Raw genomic sequence first — 16,284 nt, forward strand, 5'->3', positions numbered from 1 at the left:
GACGAAACTAGACTTCATCTGCTCTTTTCCAATAAAACTCTGGCCAGTGCTGGTGATGCCTGTGCTGGCACTGAACAAAGCAAACGACGAGTTACTCTTCTAGGAGGAAACCTGGATGGAACCTATTGTCTTATTTTTAATAGGCACAAATAATATGAAGCAGTGTACACTATATCGTTTTTTTAACAGAATAAAGTGTTCAATTCAAATTGGTCATTCCTTCATTTTCTGATGCAGCAAATCGCCAAACCCTACTATAGTGAACACCCTGATGTAACAATATTTTCTTTTGGTCCCGAGAAGGTTTGTTATAGTGAAGTTTGACTGTATGTTGGATGGCAGAGTGTAGGGTGTCCCTCTTGGCCACCTCTAATGGAAAAAGGCAGTAATACTGGGAATTAAACTCCTCATGGAAATCCAGCTATTTTACAATGTTCTGGGATTCCAAAAATAGGTTTTAACACCCAAGATCAAAGATATTATAATGTACTGGCAGGGCATGTAAATGAACAATCACAGTCAACATGTTACACTTGCTGAAGTGTAAAACAATGTGTTGGAATTTCAATTAAAGTACAGCTTTCTGAATAGTTGAGCCATCAGAGATAATGAGGTTCATCTTCTTGCCAGTGTGCAAAGTTTCATGCATTCATAGTTCAAAAATGAGGCAATTTCTGATGCAGTTAACTTGTAAATATAGGCAGCTATGCCATTGGAGGGAACTGGCTAAGCCCGATAGTCCTCATGGAAATGTAGATATGTCTAGTCAGTTTTTGTATATTTTTCTCTGACTCTAAGACAAAAGAACTCTTAACTCCCAACCACAGCCTATTTTAAATTCACAATATTCTGTCTGAATTTGTAACAACAATTGGTGTACTACTGCAATTTTCCTGCTTGAGATACGACTAAGCTCTGTTTCTGACATGCGAATGTGACATGACCCATCTTAGGTGGAAGGTAAAGGTGAAACGGAGTGACATTTGGCAGTTCAGTACTACGATATAAGCAATCAATTTATGCCAATACACGCAGAAGTTTGGCACAGAATTTTTAATTTTACACTATCTCCATTTTTTTCCGTTTACCTACGTTATAAAATGACTACAATTAAAAAGCAATTTGTAGGCTGTGAAGTGCTTTGGGATGTCCTGAGGACTTGAAAGGCATTATATATATGCAAGTTCTTCATCTCTAAAGAAGTATTGTGAGATCCTTTAAATGTCAGATTTTTATACAGTAAAAACATTCTCTGCAAATCGCCCTGTGGACTATGCTTTCCTCACACTTATTTCAATTGAGCCTCCTTAGTCTACTTTAATGGAGGGGACCCCTGATAGATCCTGGAAATTGGTAGATAATCAAGAATATATATATATTCTTTATCGTCCCCTCCATTAAAGCAATCTAAGGAGGTTCAACTGTAATATATATGTTTTACACAAGTCTTTGTCCTTCAGATAATCGGGAAGGTGGATAGCAGGAGTGCCGATAATGTATTTACATATAAGTTAATAGCTAGAGAGATAGTTAAACTTCAGAGTACCACATTAATGTATTTTTCTTACAGACACTGTATGACGGTGCTTACCTGACATTGTACAACATTTGCTTCACTTCCTTACCCATCCTCATGTACAGTTTGTTTGAACAAGATGTGCACCCTTCCGTATTGCAGAGCAAGCCAGCGCTGTACAAGTAGGTTGAATTTGATTATTGCACTCTTCATTTCATTTCATTTCCACATGCTGAATGGAAACGATTGGTTCCTTATTTGTATTTTGGCAATGAAATGTAATATTCAGATTGTAAGTATATAGTTATTTTGAGGATTGAGAGGAATAAAAGAACCGTTTTAATCTGGGAGCTGGAATAGTGAAACAAGTCAAACAACTCTTGAGTAGAGGACAGTCAAAATAAACAAATCTGGGATGAGAAGGGGGCTGCTGCCAAATTTTCAGTTTCTCACTAGTTTTGTTTTTTTAATGTGGTAATATCTAAGATGGGCAAAAGGTAGGCAATAGTAGAATTATAGCCCAGAATTTGCTGGAGTGGGGCATCTCGCGGTGAGCGCCGAGTTAGTTTTTTTCTTCCTCACCTTTCAGTTCCAATTTTTTTTGCGCCACAAATTGCTGGAAGTATGAGTTGATAACTGGGTCAACGGGGCATCTGGGACCTTGGTGAACGACAGGACCAGAAATCTATCTCCTTAACCAGTGAAATTTAAGGATTTGAATGGTTAACAAAGCTCTGACGTGGCAGTTTGGACGTCTTTAAACTAAATTTATCACTGAATTACATACAGGAAAATGTGTAGTTCTAAAATTTTTTGCCTCTGGAACGTGACGCACAAACATATGAATAAGGCAGCCTCCTGCCCAAGGTTCAGGTTTAACTTGTTTTTTAATTCATGTGTTACTTGTGGAATCAGTATGGTGATTATTGGTTACTTTCAAACTAGTGGACCCCATTAAAGGGGGGGGGGCAGGTGGGTGGGTGTGGGGACGGTGTAGGTGTAACTCTAAATCCTGACAAGCTGAAATTAATTTAGCATCGACCTTACTCCCAGCCAGAATCCACAACAAATCAAATTAACAAATCAGTTTAACTTGCAACCTGGTTGCGTATGTTATGTGGCATGTGCAGAACAATTATCATTTAATTGCTAACTGGTTTCAAAGTGGAATGCCATTGGAAACATAAATTAGCCCATTAAAAGGGTCCTTACATCATTAAGTACCGTGCCCTAACTTTCTACAGCAAGTTTAATTTGTTTTTAACAGCACACATGTAGCGATTTCTCAACACCCATGGGGAGGTTGACAGTAATTTCCAGTTTTTGTGAGGCTCACGGCAGAGCGGCGCAAATCACCCGGCAATTAGTGACAACTCGCAACTCTTGCCGTATCCCTTCCTCACCACAAATTATTGGATTTTTTTAATGCACTAACAACGGCGGCGCCTTTAATTCACCGTTATTTTTCCCGCAAATTCTGCGCCTATATGTTTATTTGGTTAGGGCCACAGTTAAATGTAGTAGTTCTGGTCCTAAATTCAATCTGTGAATAAGTTTTCAGGTGGGTATAAAATAAGTTTCAAGTCTCTGCAAAATACAATATTTAGACATTATAAAGTCACTTAACTAAAATTGTTCTTGCTATTTTGTATAACTTCTTTGAGCAATGTCTTGTATTTTTACAGAGAGATTAGCAGAAATGAAGTTTTGTCCCTCAAAAGATTCCTGTATTGGACCCTGCTAGGATTTTGTCATGCCTTTATATTTTTCTTTGGTTCTTACCTTCTGAGGAGAGATGATACATCCATGATGGGGAATGGTCAGGTAGGACTTTTTTTTAAAATTAAAAACTAAAATACTGAAATTATTTTTGTTAATTAATATTAACATATTATTCCATCATTTTAAAGTTTATTTGACTTTGAAGCGTGATGAAAAGAAGTACAATGGGCATCTTTTAGAATTTCCATTGGTAAAATTGTCATCTTCATTGCTTACATTGTGAGCAGCATAAATAATTGAAAACATGCTGCCTTTACAGCCTTCAGATGCAGTGTGCCATACTCCAAAAAACGGAATTCTGTTGGGAATTTTATTAACTTAATACTAACAGTACATTCATCAATATAATACTGGAAACAACTAAGATGATGACTCTGGTTTTAAAAACAGTGCAGTAAAGCTAGCTAGTCCAAATAGAATGTCATGCTGCTTACAAATAACAGTAACAGGTGCTGCAGTTGGAGAATTTGTGCTGATAAACCACCTAACAACAGTGACTTCATTTTGAGTAATTCATCAGTTATGAAGCACTTTGGAACGGCCTGAGGATGTGATAAGGTGCTAACTAAAAAGTTTTTTCTCTCTAGTAGGTGCTCTGTGTGATAGAATGCAATGTTATAACTATTAAATTGTTACTTCAACAGTTTTGCAACCAATGTGTTTCCAATTGATAAGCTTTTCTAAATGCTTACAAAAATTATTCAGCATTAAATGTTGTGCACAACTTCTGTTTGAACTTTTGGTTTTCTACTGTTTTTCCTTTCCCCTCTTTCATTGCATGCATGACTTCAGATTTTGAAACCTAACAGTCAACTGGTAAGAGTTGACTGTTTTGGATCTTATAATATTTATGATGGGGTGGGTGAGGAGGGGATAAAAGCTTATACATTATTAACCCTTCTCATTTCATATCGATAAATCTAAACTATTAATTACTGTTTGACCCACACTTCACAATATGGTTTCTTTTACTAAAAATTGCAAATTTATTTGCATTTCAGTCATTCAGCACTGCCATTGCTTTGTTCTTCTAAACTGGATCTTTGATTTCTTTTCTTACAACTATTTCAAATCTGTGAATGAATGAATGCCAAAGAAATTGTATAAATCTGTGTGCATGATGGAAAATGTAGTCTGTTTTGAAGCTTTAATGAACAACGTAATGGGTTTAGTGCTATACTCTGAAACCTTTGAAAGAGCACTGATTAAAGTTTTTGCTTCATGCTTTAATCAGCCGCATGTCCCCTACAGAAGTATAGAATCTGCTGAGATCCATTATGTTCATAAGTAGAGAAGACGTTTCCACGTGTGGGGAGACCAAAACTAGTCACTAATAAATCCAATAGGGAATTCAGGATAAACTTCTTTACCCAGAGACTGTTTAGAATGTAGAACTCGCTACCGTAAGGAGTAGTTGAGGTAACTAGCATAGATGCATTTAAGGGGAAGCTAGATAAACACATGAGGGAGAAAAGAATAGACAGTTATGCTGATAGGGTTAGATGAAGAGGATTGGGAGGAGGCTCGTATGGCGCATAAACACCGGCATGGACCAGTTCGGCCGAATGGCCTGTTTCTGTGCTGTACATTCTATGTAGTAGGTAAAGTCCACTTGGTGCTATATTTGACATTTAAGGCAAGTTGTAGCAATGTGAAACAATGCCTACTTGCATACAAACATGTATTTTTTTGATCTGCTACTGATATAGAAATAGAGTTAAACATAGCAAAAATACCATGGTGACTTACGAACAGTAATATTTACTGGTAGGTAGGTTTGAATTGTTAATAAGCAATATTTCTTTTTGCTACTTGTGCTGATCTAGAAATAACATGTAAATCTACAGTACTATGAAAACTGGCCTATTTTTGAATGAATATTACCATCCCTAGCCAGGAAATTTGGTGGTCAATCCTGTTCTCAGAAAGATGGAATTTTTTGGATTATCAGCTATATTTGGGAGGGCTGTATTGTGTAGGGGAGTTGAAGTGAAATGTTGAACAAGTAAGGTTCCCAAAAATATGTTTTTATAGAGTTTTATAATTTCCAAGTACAAAACTATTTTCAGCATGTAAATTATTACTTCATATTCTTGATGTGGGACTCAATATTCTTAATGTAATTATCAGTTTTGTGTATAATTGTGGGCATGTAGTTGGCTATTCTCAGAATATGCTGACTTGTCCTGGCAAGGTTATGTCCAAGTAAAGTAAAATTACATTGCTCATAAAATACAAATAAAATAGTGAATTCTTTAATGCATGATGAGTAAAGATGTCCTGATAACTCCTGTGTGGCTCGTCCCCTGCAAGTTGAAGACCTGTCTCACTAATGGAAATCTGTATTTCATAGTTCACCATTGTGTATTTGTTAGTATATATGCTTAAAAGCATGTCTTGAGCCATACGGATGAGGAAGATCAAAGGTCTGTGTTAAATTAGCTGATCTCTGCCAACACAATGTTTGGGATGCTTCACTTGGCCTCACTGTCCCAGGGCCAGCGAGGGATAAAAAGCCAGGGTTCCTGCTTTTGATTGCTGTCTGGTGACCCCTAATGGAAAATGAATGTTGAGTGAGGACTTTTTATTTGTTCTCTGGGTGTGTGATGTTGGCAAGACTGCATTTATTGCTCATCCCTAGTTGCCTTTAGAAGGAAGTAGTGGGCCATCTCCTTGAACCACTGCAGCCCTCGTAGTGATGATGCTTCCACATGGTATTATATAGGGAATTCCACAATTTTGACTGACAATAAAGGAGCGGTGCTTTATATCAGAGCCTGGATGCTGTGTGACTTGGTGGGGAATTTGCAGGTAAAAGTGTTCCCCATGACGTTGCTGGAATAGGTTAGACATTGATAGTTCCATGTTAGCTTGATGACAAACAGATTCTAGGCTAAGTTATGAAGCTTGCAACATTTGAAGTTCTTTGTGCATGTGGTTTAATGGTAATAATAAGAACTTGTCTGCTTTTCAAACATGATTGGTGATGGGATTGAGTAATGCACCAGCCAAATTACAGAGTTTGGTAATTCACATCTCAGATCACTTATCAGAAGTAGCATGCAACAATCTCGGTTATCTTGCACTGCTATGGTTAAACACTAGTTCCAGTTTAATAGTGATCAAAGCCAACATTTTAAGCTTTATATTTGAAGTTTAAAAAAGACTCAGTGGACTTCCTTTAAGGTTCTAATGTTTGAATAGATCTAACTGCCCCATTTGCTCTGTAATAAAACATTTTATTGGCACGGGGAGGCTGGTGAACAGAGTTCTGTGTCTATGTTTAAATGCACATGCAGAGTTCTGCTTTCCCTATCCAGAGTGCATTGTAAGCATGGCTGACTTGTACTGCTCGCAGAGCGGGCATTGGGGTTGAACCTGTATTATAAATTGGCCTTCAGTCTCATCCTGCTATTAGTCTTTAATTTGATGAGAATGCATTTGTGCAGTAATCATTACTAATAAAGATTGTGCACAAAAGTAATCTTAGTTTACTTTAAACAAATGAGTAACATAGTCTACATAGATTTCTATCCAATCTGCTTAATATTATAATTGTTGAAAGATACAGAGGAGAGATTCCTTGCTTTTTAGCAAAGGTAATACTTCATCAATGACTCAATTTTCTTAATGTGGAGATGCCAGTGATGGACTGGGGTGGACAAATGTAAGGAATCTTACAACACCAGGTTATAGTCCAACAAATTTATTTTAAAATCACCAAGCTTTCGGAGATTATCCCCTTCGTCAGGTGAATGAGTGAAAAGGTTCTCAAATCGCATATCTTATACTAGGCTGGGACAGCATCACACCAATCAAAAGGTGTCGTTGTTATTCAAACAGGCCAGTCACTGAGAACAGCACGTCCCAGTACACTGGATATACATTGTGTCAATTACACAGACAGACAGAAAGAAACCCAAATGGCAGAGAGAGAGAGAATATTAAAAACATAACTTTTTTTTCCCCTTTTTGCTGGTGGGGTTACGTGTAGCGTGACATGAACCCAAGATCCCGGTTGAGGCCGTCCTCATGGGTGTGGAACTTGGCTATCAACTTCTGCTCGACGATTTTGCGTTGTCGTGTGTCTCGAAGGCCGCCTTGGAGAACACTTACCCGAAGATCGGTGGCTGAATGTCCTTGACTGCTAAAGTGTTCCCTGACTGGGAGGGAACCCTCCTGTCTGGCGATTGTTGCGCGGTGTCCGTTCATCCGTTGTCGCAGTGTCTGCATGGTCTCGCCAATGTACCATGCTCCGGGGCATCCTTTCCTGCAACGTATGAGATAGACAACGTTGGCCAAGTCACAGGAGTATGAACCATGTACCTGGTGGGTGGTGTCCTCTCGTGTGATGGTGGTATCCGTGTCGATGATCTGGCATGTCTTGCAGAGGTTGCCGTGGCAGGGTTGTGTGGTGTCGTGGACGCTGTTCTCCTGAAAACTGGGTAACTTGCTGCGAACGATGGTCTGTTTGAGGTTGGGTGGCTGTTTAAAGGCGAGTAGTGGAGGCGTGGGGATGGCCTTAGCGAGGTGTTCGTCGTCATCGATGACATGTTGAAGGCTGCGGAGAACATGGTGTAGTTTCTCCGCTCCGGGGAAGTACTGGACGACGAAGGGTACTCTGTTGGTTGCGTCCCGTGTTTGTCTTCTGAGGAGGTCTATGCGATTCTTCGCTGTGGCCCGTTGGAACTGTCGATCGACAAGTCGAGCGTCATATCCCGTTCTTGCGAGGGCGTCTTTCAGCGTCTGTAGGTGTCCATCGCGTTCCTCCTCGTCTGAGCAGATCCTCTGTATTCGTAGGGCCTGTCCATAGGGGATGGCCTCTTTGACGTGGTTGGGGTGGAAGCTGGAAAAGTGGAGCATCGTGAGGTTGTCCGTGGGCTTGCAGTAGAGTGAGGTGCTGAGGTGCCCGTCTTTGATAGCGATTTGCGTGTCCAAGAAAGAAACCGATTCTGAGGAGTAGTCCATGGTGAGTTTGATGGTGGGATGGAACTCAACCGGGATCTTGGGTTCATGTCACGCTACACGTAACCCCACCAGCAAAAAGGGGAAAAAAAAGTTATGTTTTTAATATTCTCTCTCTCTCTCTCTCTCTCTCTCTGCCATTTGGGTTTCTTTCTGTCTGTCTGTGTAATTGACACAATGTATATCCAGTGTACTGGGACGTGCTGTTCTCCGTGACTGGCCTGTTTGAATAACAACGACACCTTTTGATTGGTGTGATGCTGTCCCAGCCTAGTATAAGATATGCGATTTGAGAACCTTTTCACTCATTCACCTGACGAAGGGGATAATCTCCGAAAGCTTGTGATTTTAAAATAAATTTGTTGGACTATAACCTGGTGTTGTAAGATTCCTTCAATTTTCTTAGTCATTAATATGCATTCTTTGTGAGGATTTTGGAAGATTTGAATTTCTGTGTTTTAACTTCTTTTTACATTTAGACATCTGGAGAATGGACATTTGGCTCTCTGGTCTTCACAGTTATGCTTATTACTGTTACGTTAAAGGTAAGTACTTCTAAAGCTGAGGGCTTAGACATTAAGGTGCAGTTTATTGAAATATGTTAGTAATAGGCATTTTCCTGTGCTAACTTAATTTAATAGCATGATGTATGGTGCAAATAAGTAGTGATAAGTGGTAAATCTAAGCATTATTACAGATTTGAAGGCTCGCACTTTGTTAGCTCTGCATTATATGAAAATGATAACATTTATATCTTTGAGTTGAAGCTAATTCAAACAAAAGTTGAAAAAAGACTTGAAATTTACATATTATTTGGACCTGTTTTTGGTACTTTTTTGTATAAAACTATTGTACTGAAACTATTTGTAATATATAATGATTTCCAGCAAACTTGATGCAGTGATTACACCACATTAATTAATACGTGTGAGGATCTCATTGGACATAATGTTCATACTGTTCTCTTCACTCATGATGACAAATGGCATCGAAAGAGAGTAAACAAAATAGAGCCCACCAACTGTGTGTGTGTGTGTGTGTGTGTGTGTGTTGCTTATCTCCCTTTGCATTGTTCATGCAATGTGGAATGATATGCTGCTTTATAAGGATAGGAATATTATACCATGTTGTACAAATATACTGTTATGGTGCAGCTCTGAACATTTTAAGGCCACAAAGTCAAACTGTTGAGTAAACAGACTCTTGAGCGTTTAATTGTGGTTTGCGTAGAGACTTTGCAAATTGGAATATGCTTGTTGGTTTTAGCCTAAAGCTCAGCAACCCACTGCATTTTAGGATTGTTTTGCATCTTTTAGTGTTTTTAATCACATAACAAGCTTAGTAAATAGACATTCTAAAGAGCAATAAATACCCTGAGATGTGAGCAAGTCAAGAGGATTGTGTGCACCAAAAATAAAGATACCTTTCCCCCTCTGTTAAATGTTTTCTCCCAAAGAAATGGAGCTTGGTATCTTGAATTATTCCCATGGATTCCTCAGCTGAGCCCATGGGCCCTGACTCTAGACTTGAGTGCGCAAATATAAACAGGATGATTCCTCAGCTGTATACCACAAACTAGAATGTACAGCAAAAATCTCATTTTCAGAACAAATTTCATATGTAGATCATTTTCATCTGACCACAAATTTATGGTAACCGGGCCTATTGAGTTTGTTCCCATTAAGCAAAGGTAAAGGTTTCCACTCCTGCTACTGTCCATTTTGATCTCATTCTTGTGTGTGCCCCAAGAATTTGTTAGCCATAAAGGTTTATTATCCTAAACCTATCTGACCTTGGCATTGAAATTTCTCTGGTTACATTTCCAGATCGTCAGTTATCAGTGGAAGGCGTTCCGTTTTGCTCTGTCTCAGGCTTTTATTGGCTCATTGCATGATGGGCATCTATCACAGTACATTCATTCCCAGTCATCATCTCAGTAGCAGCTAGATCTTTTTTGATTTAGTTATGTTGGCACTGCTACTTAGCAATTTTTCTTTGGTGGAGTGGTATCAAGAGGCAGTAAATAGTGCAAATTTCTTGCAGTTTTTGAAATAATCAGCTTTTGCAAGTGGAAGCTTCATAATTACACTGTCAAAACTATTAAAAATGAATTTTGTTGCAAAACTTGAAATTTCATTTTTTTTCTTGCCATCATTAATTGCTCACCTGCTAAGATGGGCTCCTGTTCATAATATTGTCAAAGACTTGACCTCATTGGAAGTTAGTGATGTGAAAATTGAAACTCCTAGTTATCAGCATTCATTTGAGTGATGCTTTATTGTTTTAATTGGATTTTTTTTGAAAGTTTAGGTATGTTAGAGTTTTTATGCCAACTCTGCTGGTGTTTTTGATGCTGCTTTTCACAGTAATCCTTTTTAAATTAACTTTTTCTGTTTCTCCCCCCCGCCCTTATCGTCTTCCTCCTCTGGAAAAAAAACAAGCTGGGAATAGAGACACATTACTGGACCTGGATAAACCACTTTGTTACCTGGGGTTCAATAATTTTTTACTTTGCATTCTCTTTGCTTTATGGAGGGATACTTTGGTAAGTAGTGTATTGTACTGCCTAATAGAAAATGTGAGAAACTCTGTGTTCTGTTGTGAAAAATACAATTGTGGATATTCAAATAATGTGAAGGCAAATATTTACAGTTTGAAAGTTCCACTAATCTGAGATTTGAATCTGAATTTTGTTTTGTAATATTATATTTTAGTTCTTGGTTGCTGCCACTCAATAGCTTTTTTTATAGTTGCACAGAATAATCATGAGAATCAAATACCAAGAAGATATGTACAATTTTTGCAGAACAGAACATTTTAGCATCCAAGTTCTGTAGCAGTACTACAAAATAAAATTCAAGTCAATGTTTGAAAATGGATAAAGATGGTGTGTTCCTGAATATGGAATGTAATCTCTAAATGAAGGGAGACTAAGTAATGCAGTGAGATAGAATACTGCTATTTCATATCTGGGGGCTGGATTAGCAATCAGCCCAGATGAAAGAAGAAAGTCTTCCCCTCACCTTGGGTGCAATGGTTTTCTGTTAAATGAGTTCTAGTTGTCTCAACCCAGTTGTAGTAGTGACCTTCAAGTCCATTGAGCAAAAAAAAACAAGCTGTCCATAAGGATTGCACAGACTGGTACTACATTGTCACTCTTACTCCAACTGTAAGGATGGATGGTGTGGGAGATGAGAAAATTTCACACTTGCAACAGAATGCTCTACTGAAGTTGGAGTTAAAGCATATTATTGGGCAGAGTGAGAAGGCTCTGCATCTGAACTAGCCAAATGTTTCATACAATGTTTGGTGCCACACTGGGGAAAATGCTCTGTTCCCCATCTGCCCTTTCATGGAAGTACAAAATTTCGCTTAGATTATAAAAGTACAATACACTACGTATAATTATATAGTTCATTTAAATGCACAAATATTTTGAATTCAGGAGTCAAAATTTTTAGTCTTAAGGTACTGGGACTATTGCTTTTAGGTTAAGCTGATCATTTTTTTCTAGCAGTTTGTTATGGGGCTACAGTACCTCATTCTTGACATTTGTTGCTGTAATGAACATCCATTTGGAAATTCATTCTGTTGTATCTAATGCCAAGTACTTGGTAGTGCAGTGCAGAAACAACTGCTTGGTTTGTACATCGAATCACAGTGAATGGAATCAGAGGTTACTTTAATATGTTTGGCCATATACATTAGGACCATAAGAACAGGAGTAGGCCATTCAGCCCCTCGAGCCTATTCCGCCATTCAATTAGATCATGGCTGATCTGTATCTTAACTCCATCTACCTGCCTTGATCCCATAACTCTTAATACACTCGCCTAACAAAAATCTATCAATCTCAGTTTTGATATTTTCAATTGACCTAGTCTTAACAGCTTTTTGGGGGAAGAATGTTCCAAGATTTCCACTACCCTTTGTGCGAAGAAGTGCTTTCTGACATCATCGCTGAACGGCCTAGCTCTAATTTTACGGTTATGCTCACTTGTTCTGGACTCTCCCACCAGAGGAAATAGTTTCTCACTGTCTACCCTATCAAATCCTTTAATCATCTTAACCACCTCAATTAGACCACCCCTTAATCCTCTGTATTCAAAGGAATACAAGACTAGTCTATGCAACCTGTCCTCTTAATTTAACCCTTTTAGCCCTGGTATCATTCTGGTAGAGAAATGTGAAACATGCAAAAATAATGAGAATCCTTCAGTAAAGATGGAGAGGAATTTGGGCTGGATTATCCAGTTAATATGAGGCTGTTATCAACAAGCTTTAATTCAAAGTTTGCAGATGACATGAAATTCGGAAGTGTAGTGAACAATGAGGAGGATAGTAATAGACTTCAGGAGGACATAGACAGAGTGGTGAAATGGGCAGACACATGGTGGATGAGATTTAACATAGAGAAGTGTGAAGTGATAAATTTTGGAAGGAAGAATGAGACGCGGCAATATAAACTAAATGGTACAATTTTAAAGGGGGTGCAGGAACAGAGAGACCTGGAGGTGTGTACACACAAATCTTTGAAGGTGGCAGGACAAATTGAGAAGGCTGTTAAAAACACATACAGGATCTTTGGCTTTATTAATAGAGGCATTGAGTATAAAAGCAAGGAAGTTATGCTAAGCCTTTATAAAACACTGGTTAGGCCTCAGCTAGAGTATTGTGTTCAGTTCTGGGCACCACACTTTAGGAAGGACGTCAAGGCTTTTTAGAGGGTGCAGAAGAAATTTACTCAAATGGTACCAGAGATGAGGGACTTCAGTTATGTGAAGATACTGAAGAAACTGGAGTTGTTCTCACAGCAGAGAAGGTTAAGAGGAGATGTACAAAATCATGAATAGTTTTGATAAAGTAAATTAGGAGAAACTGCTTACAGTGGCAGAAGGGTCGGTAACCAGAGGATTTAAGTTGATTGGTAAAGGAATCAGAGGCGACATGAAGAAAAAATGTTTTACGCAGCATATTGTTGTGATCTGGAAGGATGCCTGAAAGGATGTTAGAAGCAGATTCAGTAGTAACTTTCAAAAGGGAATTGGATAAATACTTGAAGGGAAGGGAAGAAAAATACAGGGCTATGAGGAAAGAGCAGGGGAGTGGGACAAATTGGATAGCTCTACAAAAGAGCTGGCACAGGCGCGATGGGCTAAATGGCCGCCTTCTGTGCTGTGATGTATATTCAATTTTTGGATGTTTCAAGGGCATTTCATTGTAAGTGAAAGCATGGGGTTTATCACTTTGGAGAGGATTTTTTTTTTAAAGTTATGAATTGGGATTAAGGAAGAGATTCACAGAACTGTGCAACAAAATGTACTTGTAATATGTTTAATTGGTCTCCAATTTCTTTCTTTATAGGCCATTTTTGCAGTCACAACAAACGTACTGTGTCTTCATTCACTTACTGTCCAGTGCTTCGGCCTGGCTTGGCATTGTTGTTATAGTAGTTGCCTGCTTGTTCCCTGATATCCTAAGGAAAGTATTTTGGAGACATACACAACCTACCTTGGCACAAAGATCACAGGTAAGTGCTGCTATTGTAGCAACAGTAGCATATTTCAGAGGTATTGTGATTTAGCTATTGAGTGTAAATCTTTATGTAGGTTACCAGAAAAAACATCCAGTTGAATAACATTTGGTATTTTAGGTGATGCCCTTTTTTGTGTGAATTTTACAAATTTATAATGGTGTGATACACTAAGCTTGCAGTTCACATCAAACAGATACCATTTAGTAATTTTCTGTATATTCTTAACTGCAGTACAAAAGTACAACATGGTAATAGCTGGATGCAATTACTCTTAAGATCAGCATTAACAGGTTGATACTATAGTTAATATGCTATGTGTTTGTCCATGTGCTAAATGATAAGTAAAAGTTGTAGTCAAAGTGGTTTTATTTTGAGCTATATTTTGCTGCTTCACAGTATGCCTGTATAACTCTACTTTCTCAATTATTACAATATGCAAGTGTTATATTGTGAGGGTTAGATAACAAAAGTTGTATCCTGCTGACTTGTGCACAGGATTGAATAAAATGGCAAGTGATATAGAACTATCAGTTGATCATTTAAAATACAGCATAAATATCTAACCAATAATATAAATATGAAAGTTGCAGCATAATCCTCAAAATAAATGTTGTTACTTAACTGATGTATCCATATATGTATGTAATGAGTGTCAGGAGGACAGCACAAGCAGAGTAAAGTTTACATGCATTACTTGCCATTATAAGTTGGTTGCCTGATTGTTCAACTATTATCATATTAAGTTATGGAAACAAAGCGGTCTTCAATTAGTATTTAATATACACACATATATCCTAAATACTAAGCGAAGACAGCTTTACTTTCATGTTTACACGATGGGTAGCATGGTGATGACTTTGGTTTGTCTACAACATAATTAAAAAGATGTTTATTTGTAGATTGTTGCTTATGAAGAGAAGTTGCTATTTTCTCCTTCTAGTGATTTTTTGGTTTCAACCAGCACTGCACATCCAGCCATATAACCTGTTACAACAGAACAGTATTGAGTATTCGCAGGTTACAAACAATGGGCTAAATTTCAAATTTGTAAATCTTTCCTGTGCCACACATTTTAACAGAAACTTGAAAGTATTTAAAATGTTTAGATCACACAAAATATGCTGTAATCCATTTAATTTGCAATCAGCTCACAGTGTGCACAGGGAAACTTTTATTCAGCATGGACTAGATTGCACAGTGATTAACACATATTGATCCAAAGTTGAAACTATGTTCAAATTGAGCCCATATTATTAGAATAATTGTCTGCTCTCTATGTTGGACGTAAGGTTCAACCTATATATGAAATATATTTGGACAGCCTCTATGCTGTTCCTAGTGGGTACAGTGGGCATTGTCTAGTGGTTATGGTACTGAGCTTTTGGACTTGGCTTTGGATTTTACTGCCTTTTATCTATGTATATTTTCAAGATAAAGGAGAGAGAATGACTGCAAAACTGTCCGGAGGGAGGATCTTTAAAAAAGCACCAACCTCTTCACACTTTGAGATAGTTAATACCCCATCCCCCTTTGTATGTTGGTATGTAGCCAAATTGGCTGCAGTATTAATGCTAATGCAGCACTTGTGCATAAAACATCTTGAAAAAGTACAAACCTACAAAAATATGAAGATGTTTCTTGGAGCAGCTTTTCCCCTCCATGGAAAAATCCAGCAAGTAATGCAAGCATTTAAAATCAATACGTTACTTATTAAAGGAAAAGTGCTTAAATGTTTTTTAAAAAGAATAGCACTGCAGGGAAAATACTTTCAAAGCAAAGTACTGCCGCATTCATTTGATGGGGATATGGAGTACTTTGCTTTGAAAGCATATTCCCTACAGTGAAAGGGGATAGATTTTTAAAACATTTACATGCAAAGGATTTGTTTGAGACCAGCAAAATGCCCAAATGTGGTCCTGGCATTTAGCATTGGGTGGATGAATGATTTTTGCTGAACTGCTTTACCTGGCCCATGACGTTAACGACTGATTTGAAAACTTAAGATCAGCACGCCTATATTTGGCAGCTGCTGAGCTAGAGAATAGATTAACATCTAGAATTAAATTTAGAAACGAAAATTACTCTGATGTACTTTCAGACCAGGTGTTCACTAACTCAGCCTATTGCTGGCATCAGCTGAATGGAATTTGTTGCTCCCACCCAATGGAAAATATTTGATCTCCAGGGAAGGTGTGGTACTCTATTTTTAAATTAATACTTTAGCCCTCAGTTAGATTTTTAAAAATTTGTTTTTTATGAAGGCCTCTCAGGCGATTTGCTCTGTTCTGAAAATAAATTAATCCTGGAGTAGTATCCTCCCAGAAAGCCTTGCAAAAATTGTATTTACACGAGTATGCTCTTCGTAGTTACTTACGAACCACGTATCATCGGACTCAATAACCATTTCACTACATGTACTGAATGCATTTTTCCTTAGCTTCTTAAACTCCTGACTGTACGCTTCTGGTGTTAAGATCATATGCAG

The 16,284-nt window shown here is 38.0% G+C and overlaps 1 protein-coding gene across 2 annotated transcripts in view; it reads left to right on the forward strand.

Moving 5' to 3' along the window:
- atp11b (ATPase phospholipid transporting 11B) overlaps positions 1 to 16,284 on the forward strand; it is a 142,788-nt gene that overhangs the window by 83,549 nt on the left and 42,955 nt on the right. For both annotated transcript variants that reach the window (XM_067995212.1, XM_067995213.1), the window contains exons 24-28: positions 1,571 to 1,698; positions 3,202 to 3,340; positions 8,743 to 8,808; positions 10,705 to 10,808; positions 13,628 to 13,793. In XM_067995212.1, coding sequence (XP_067851313.1) covers positions 1,571 to 1,698; positions 3,202 to 3,340; positions 8,743 to 8,808; positions 10,705 to 10,808; positions 13,628 to 13,793 — 603 coding nt within the window. The remainder of the gene's footprint in view (positions 1 to 1,570; positions 1,699 to 3,201; positions 3,341 to 8,742; positions 8,809 to 10,704; positions 10,809 to 13,627; positions 13,794 to 16,284) is intronic.

The sequence above is a fragment of the Heptranchias perlo genome, chromosome 13 (assembly GCF_035084215.1).
Source record: "Heptranchias perlo isolate sHepPer1 chromosome 13, sHepPer1.hap1, whole genome shotgun sequence".
Taxonomy (NCBI): Eukaryota; Metazoa; Chordata; class Chondrichthyes; order Hexanchiformes; family Hexanchidae; genus Heptranchias; species Heptranchias perlo.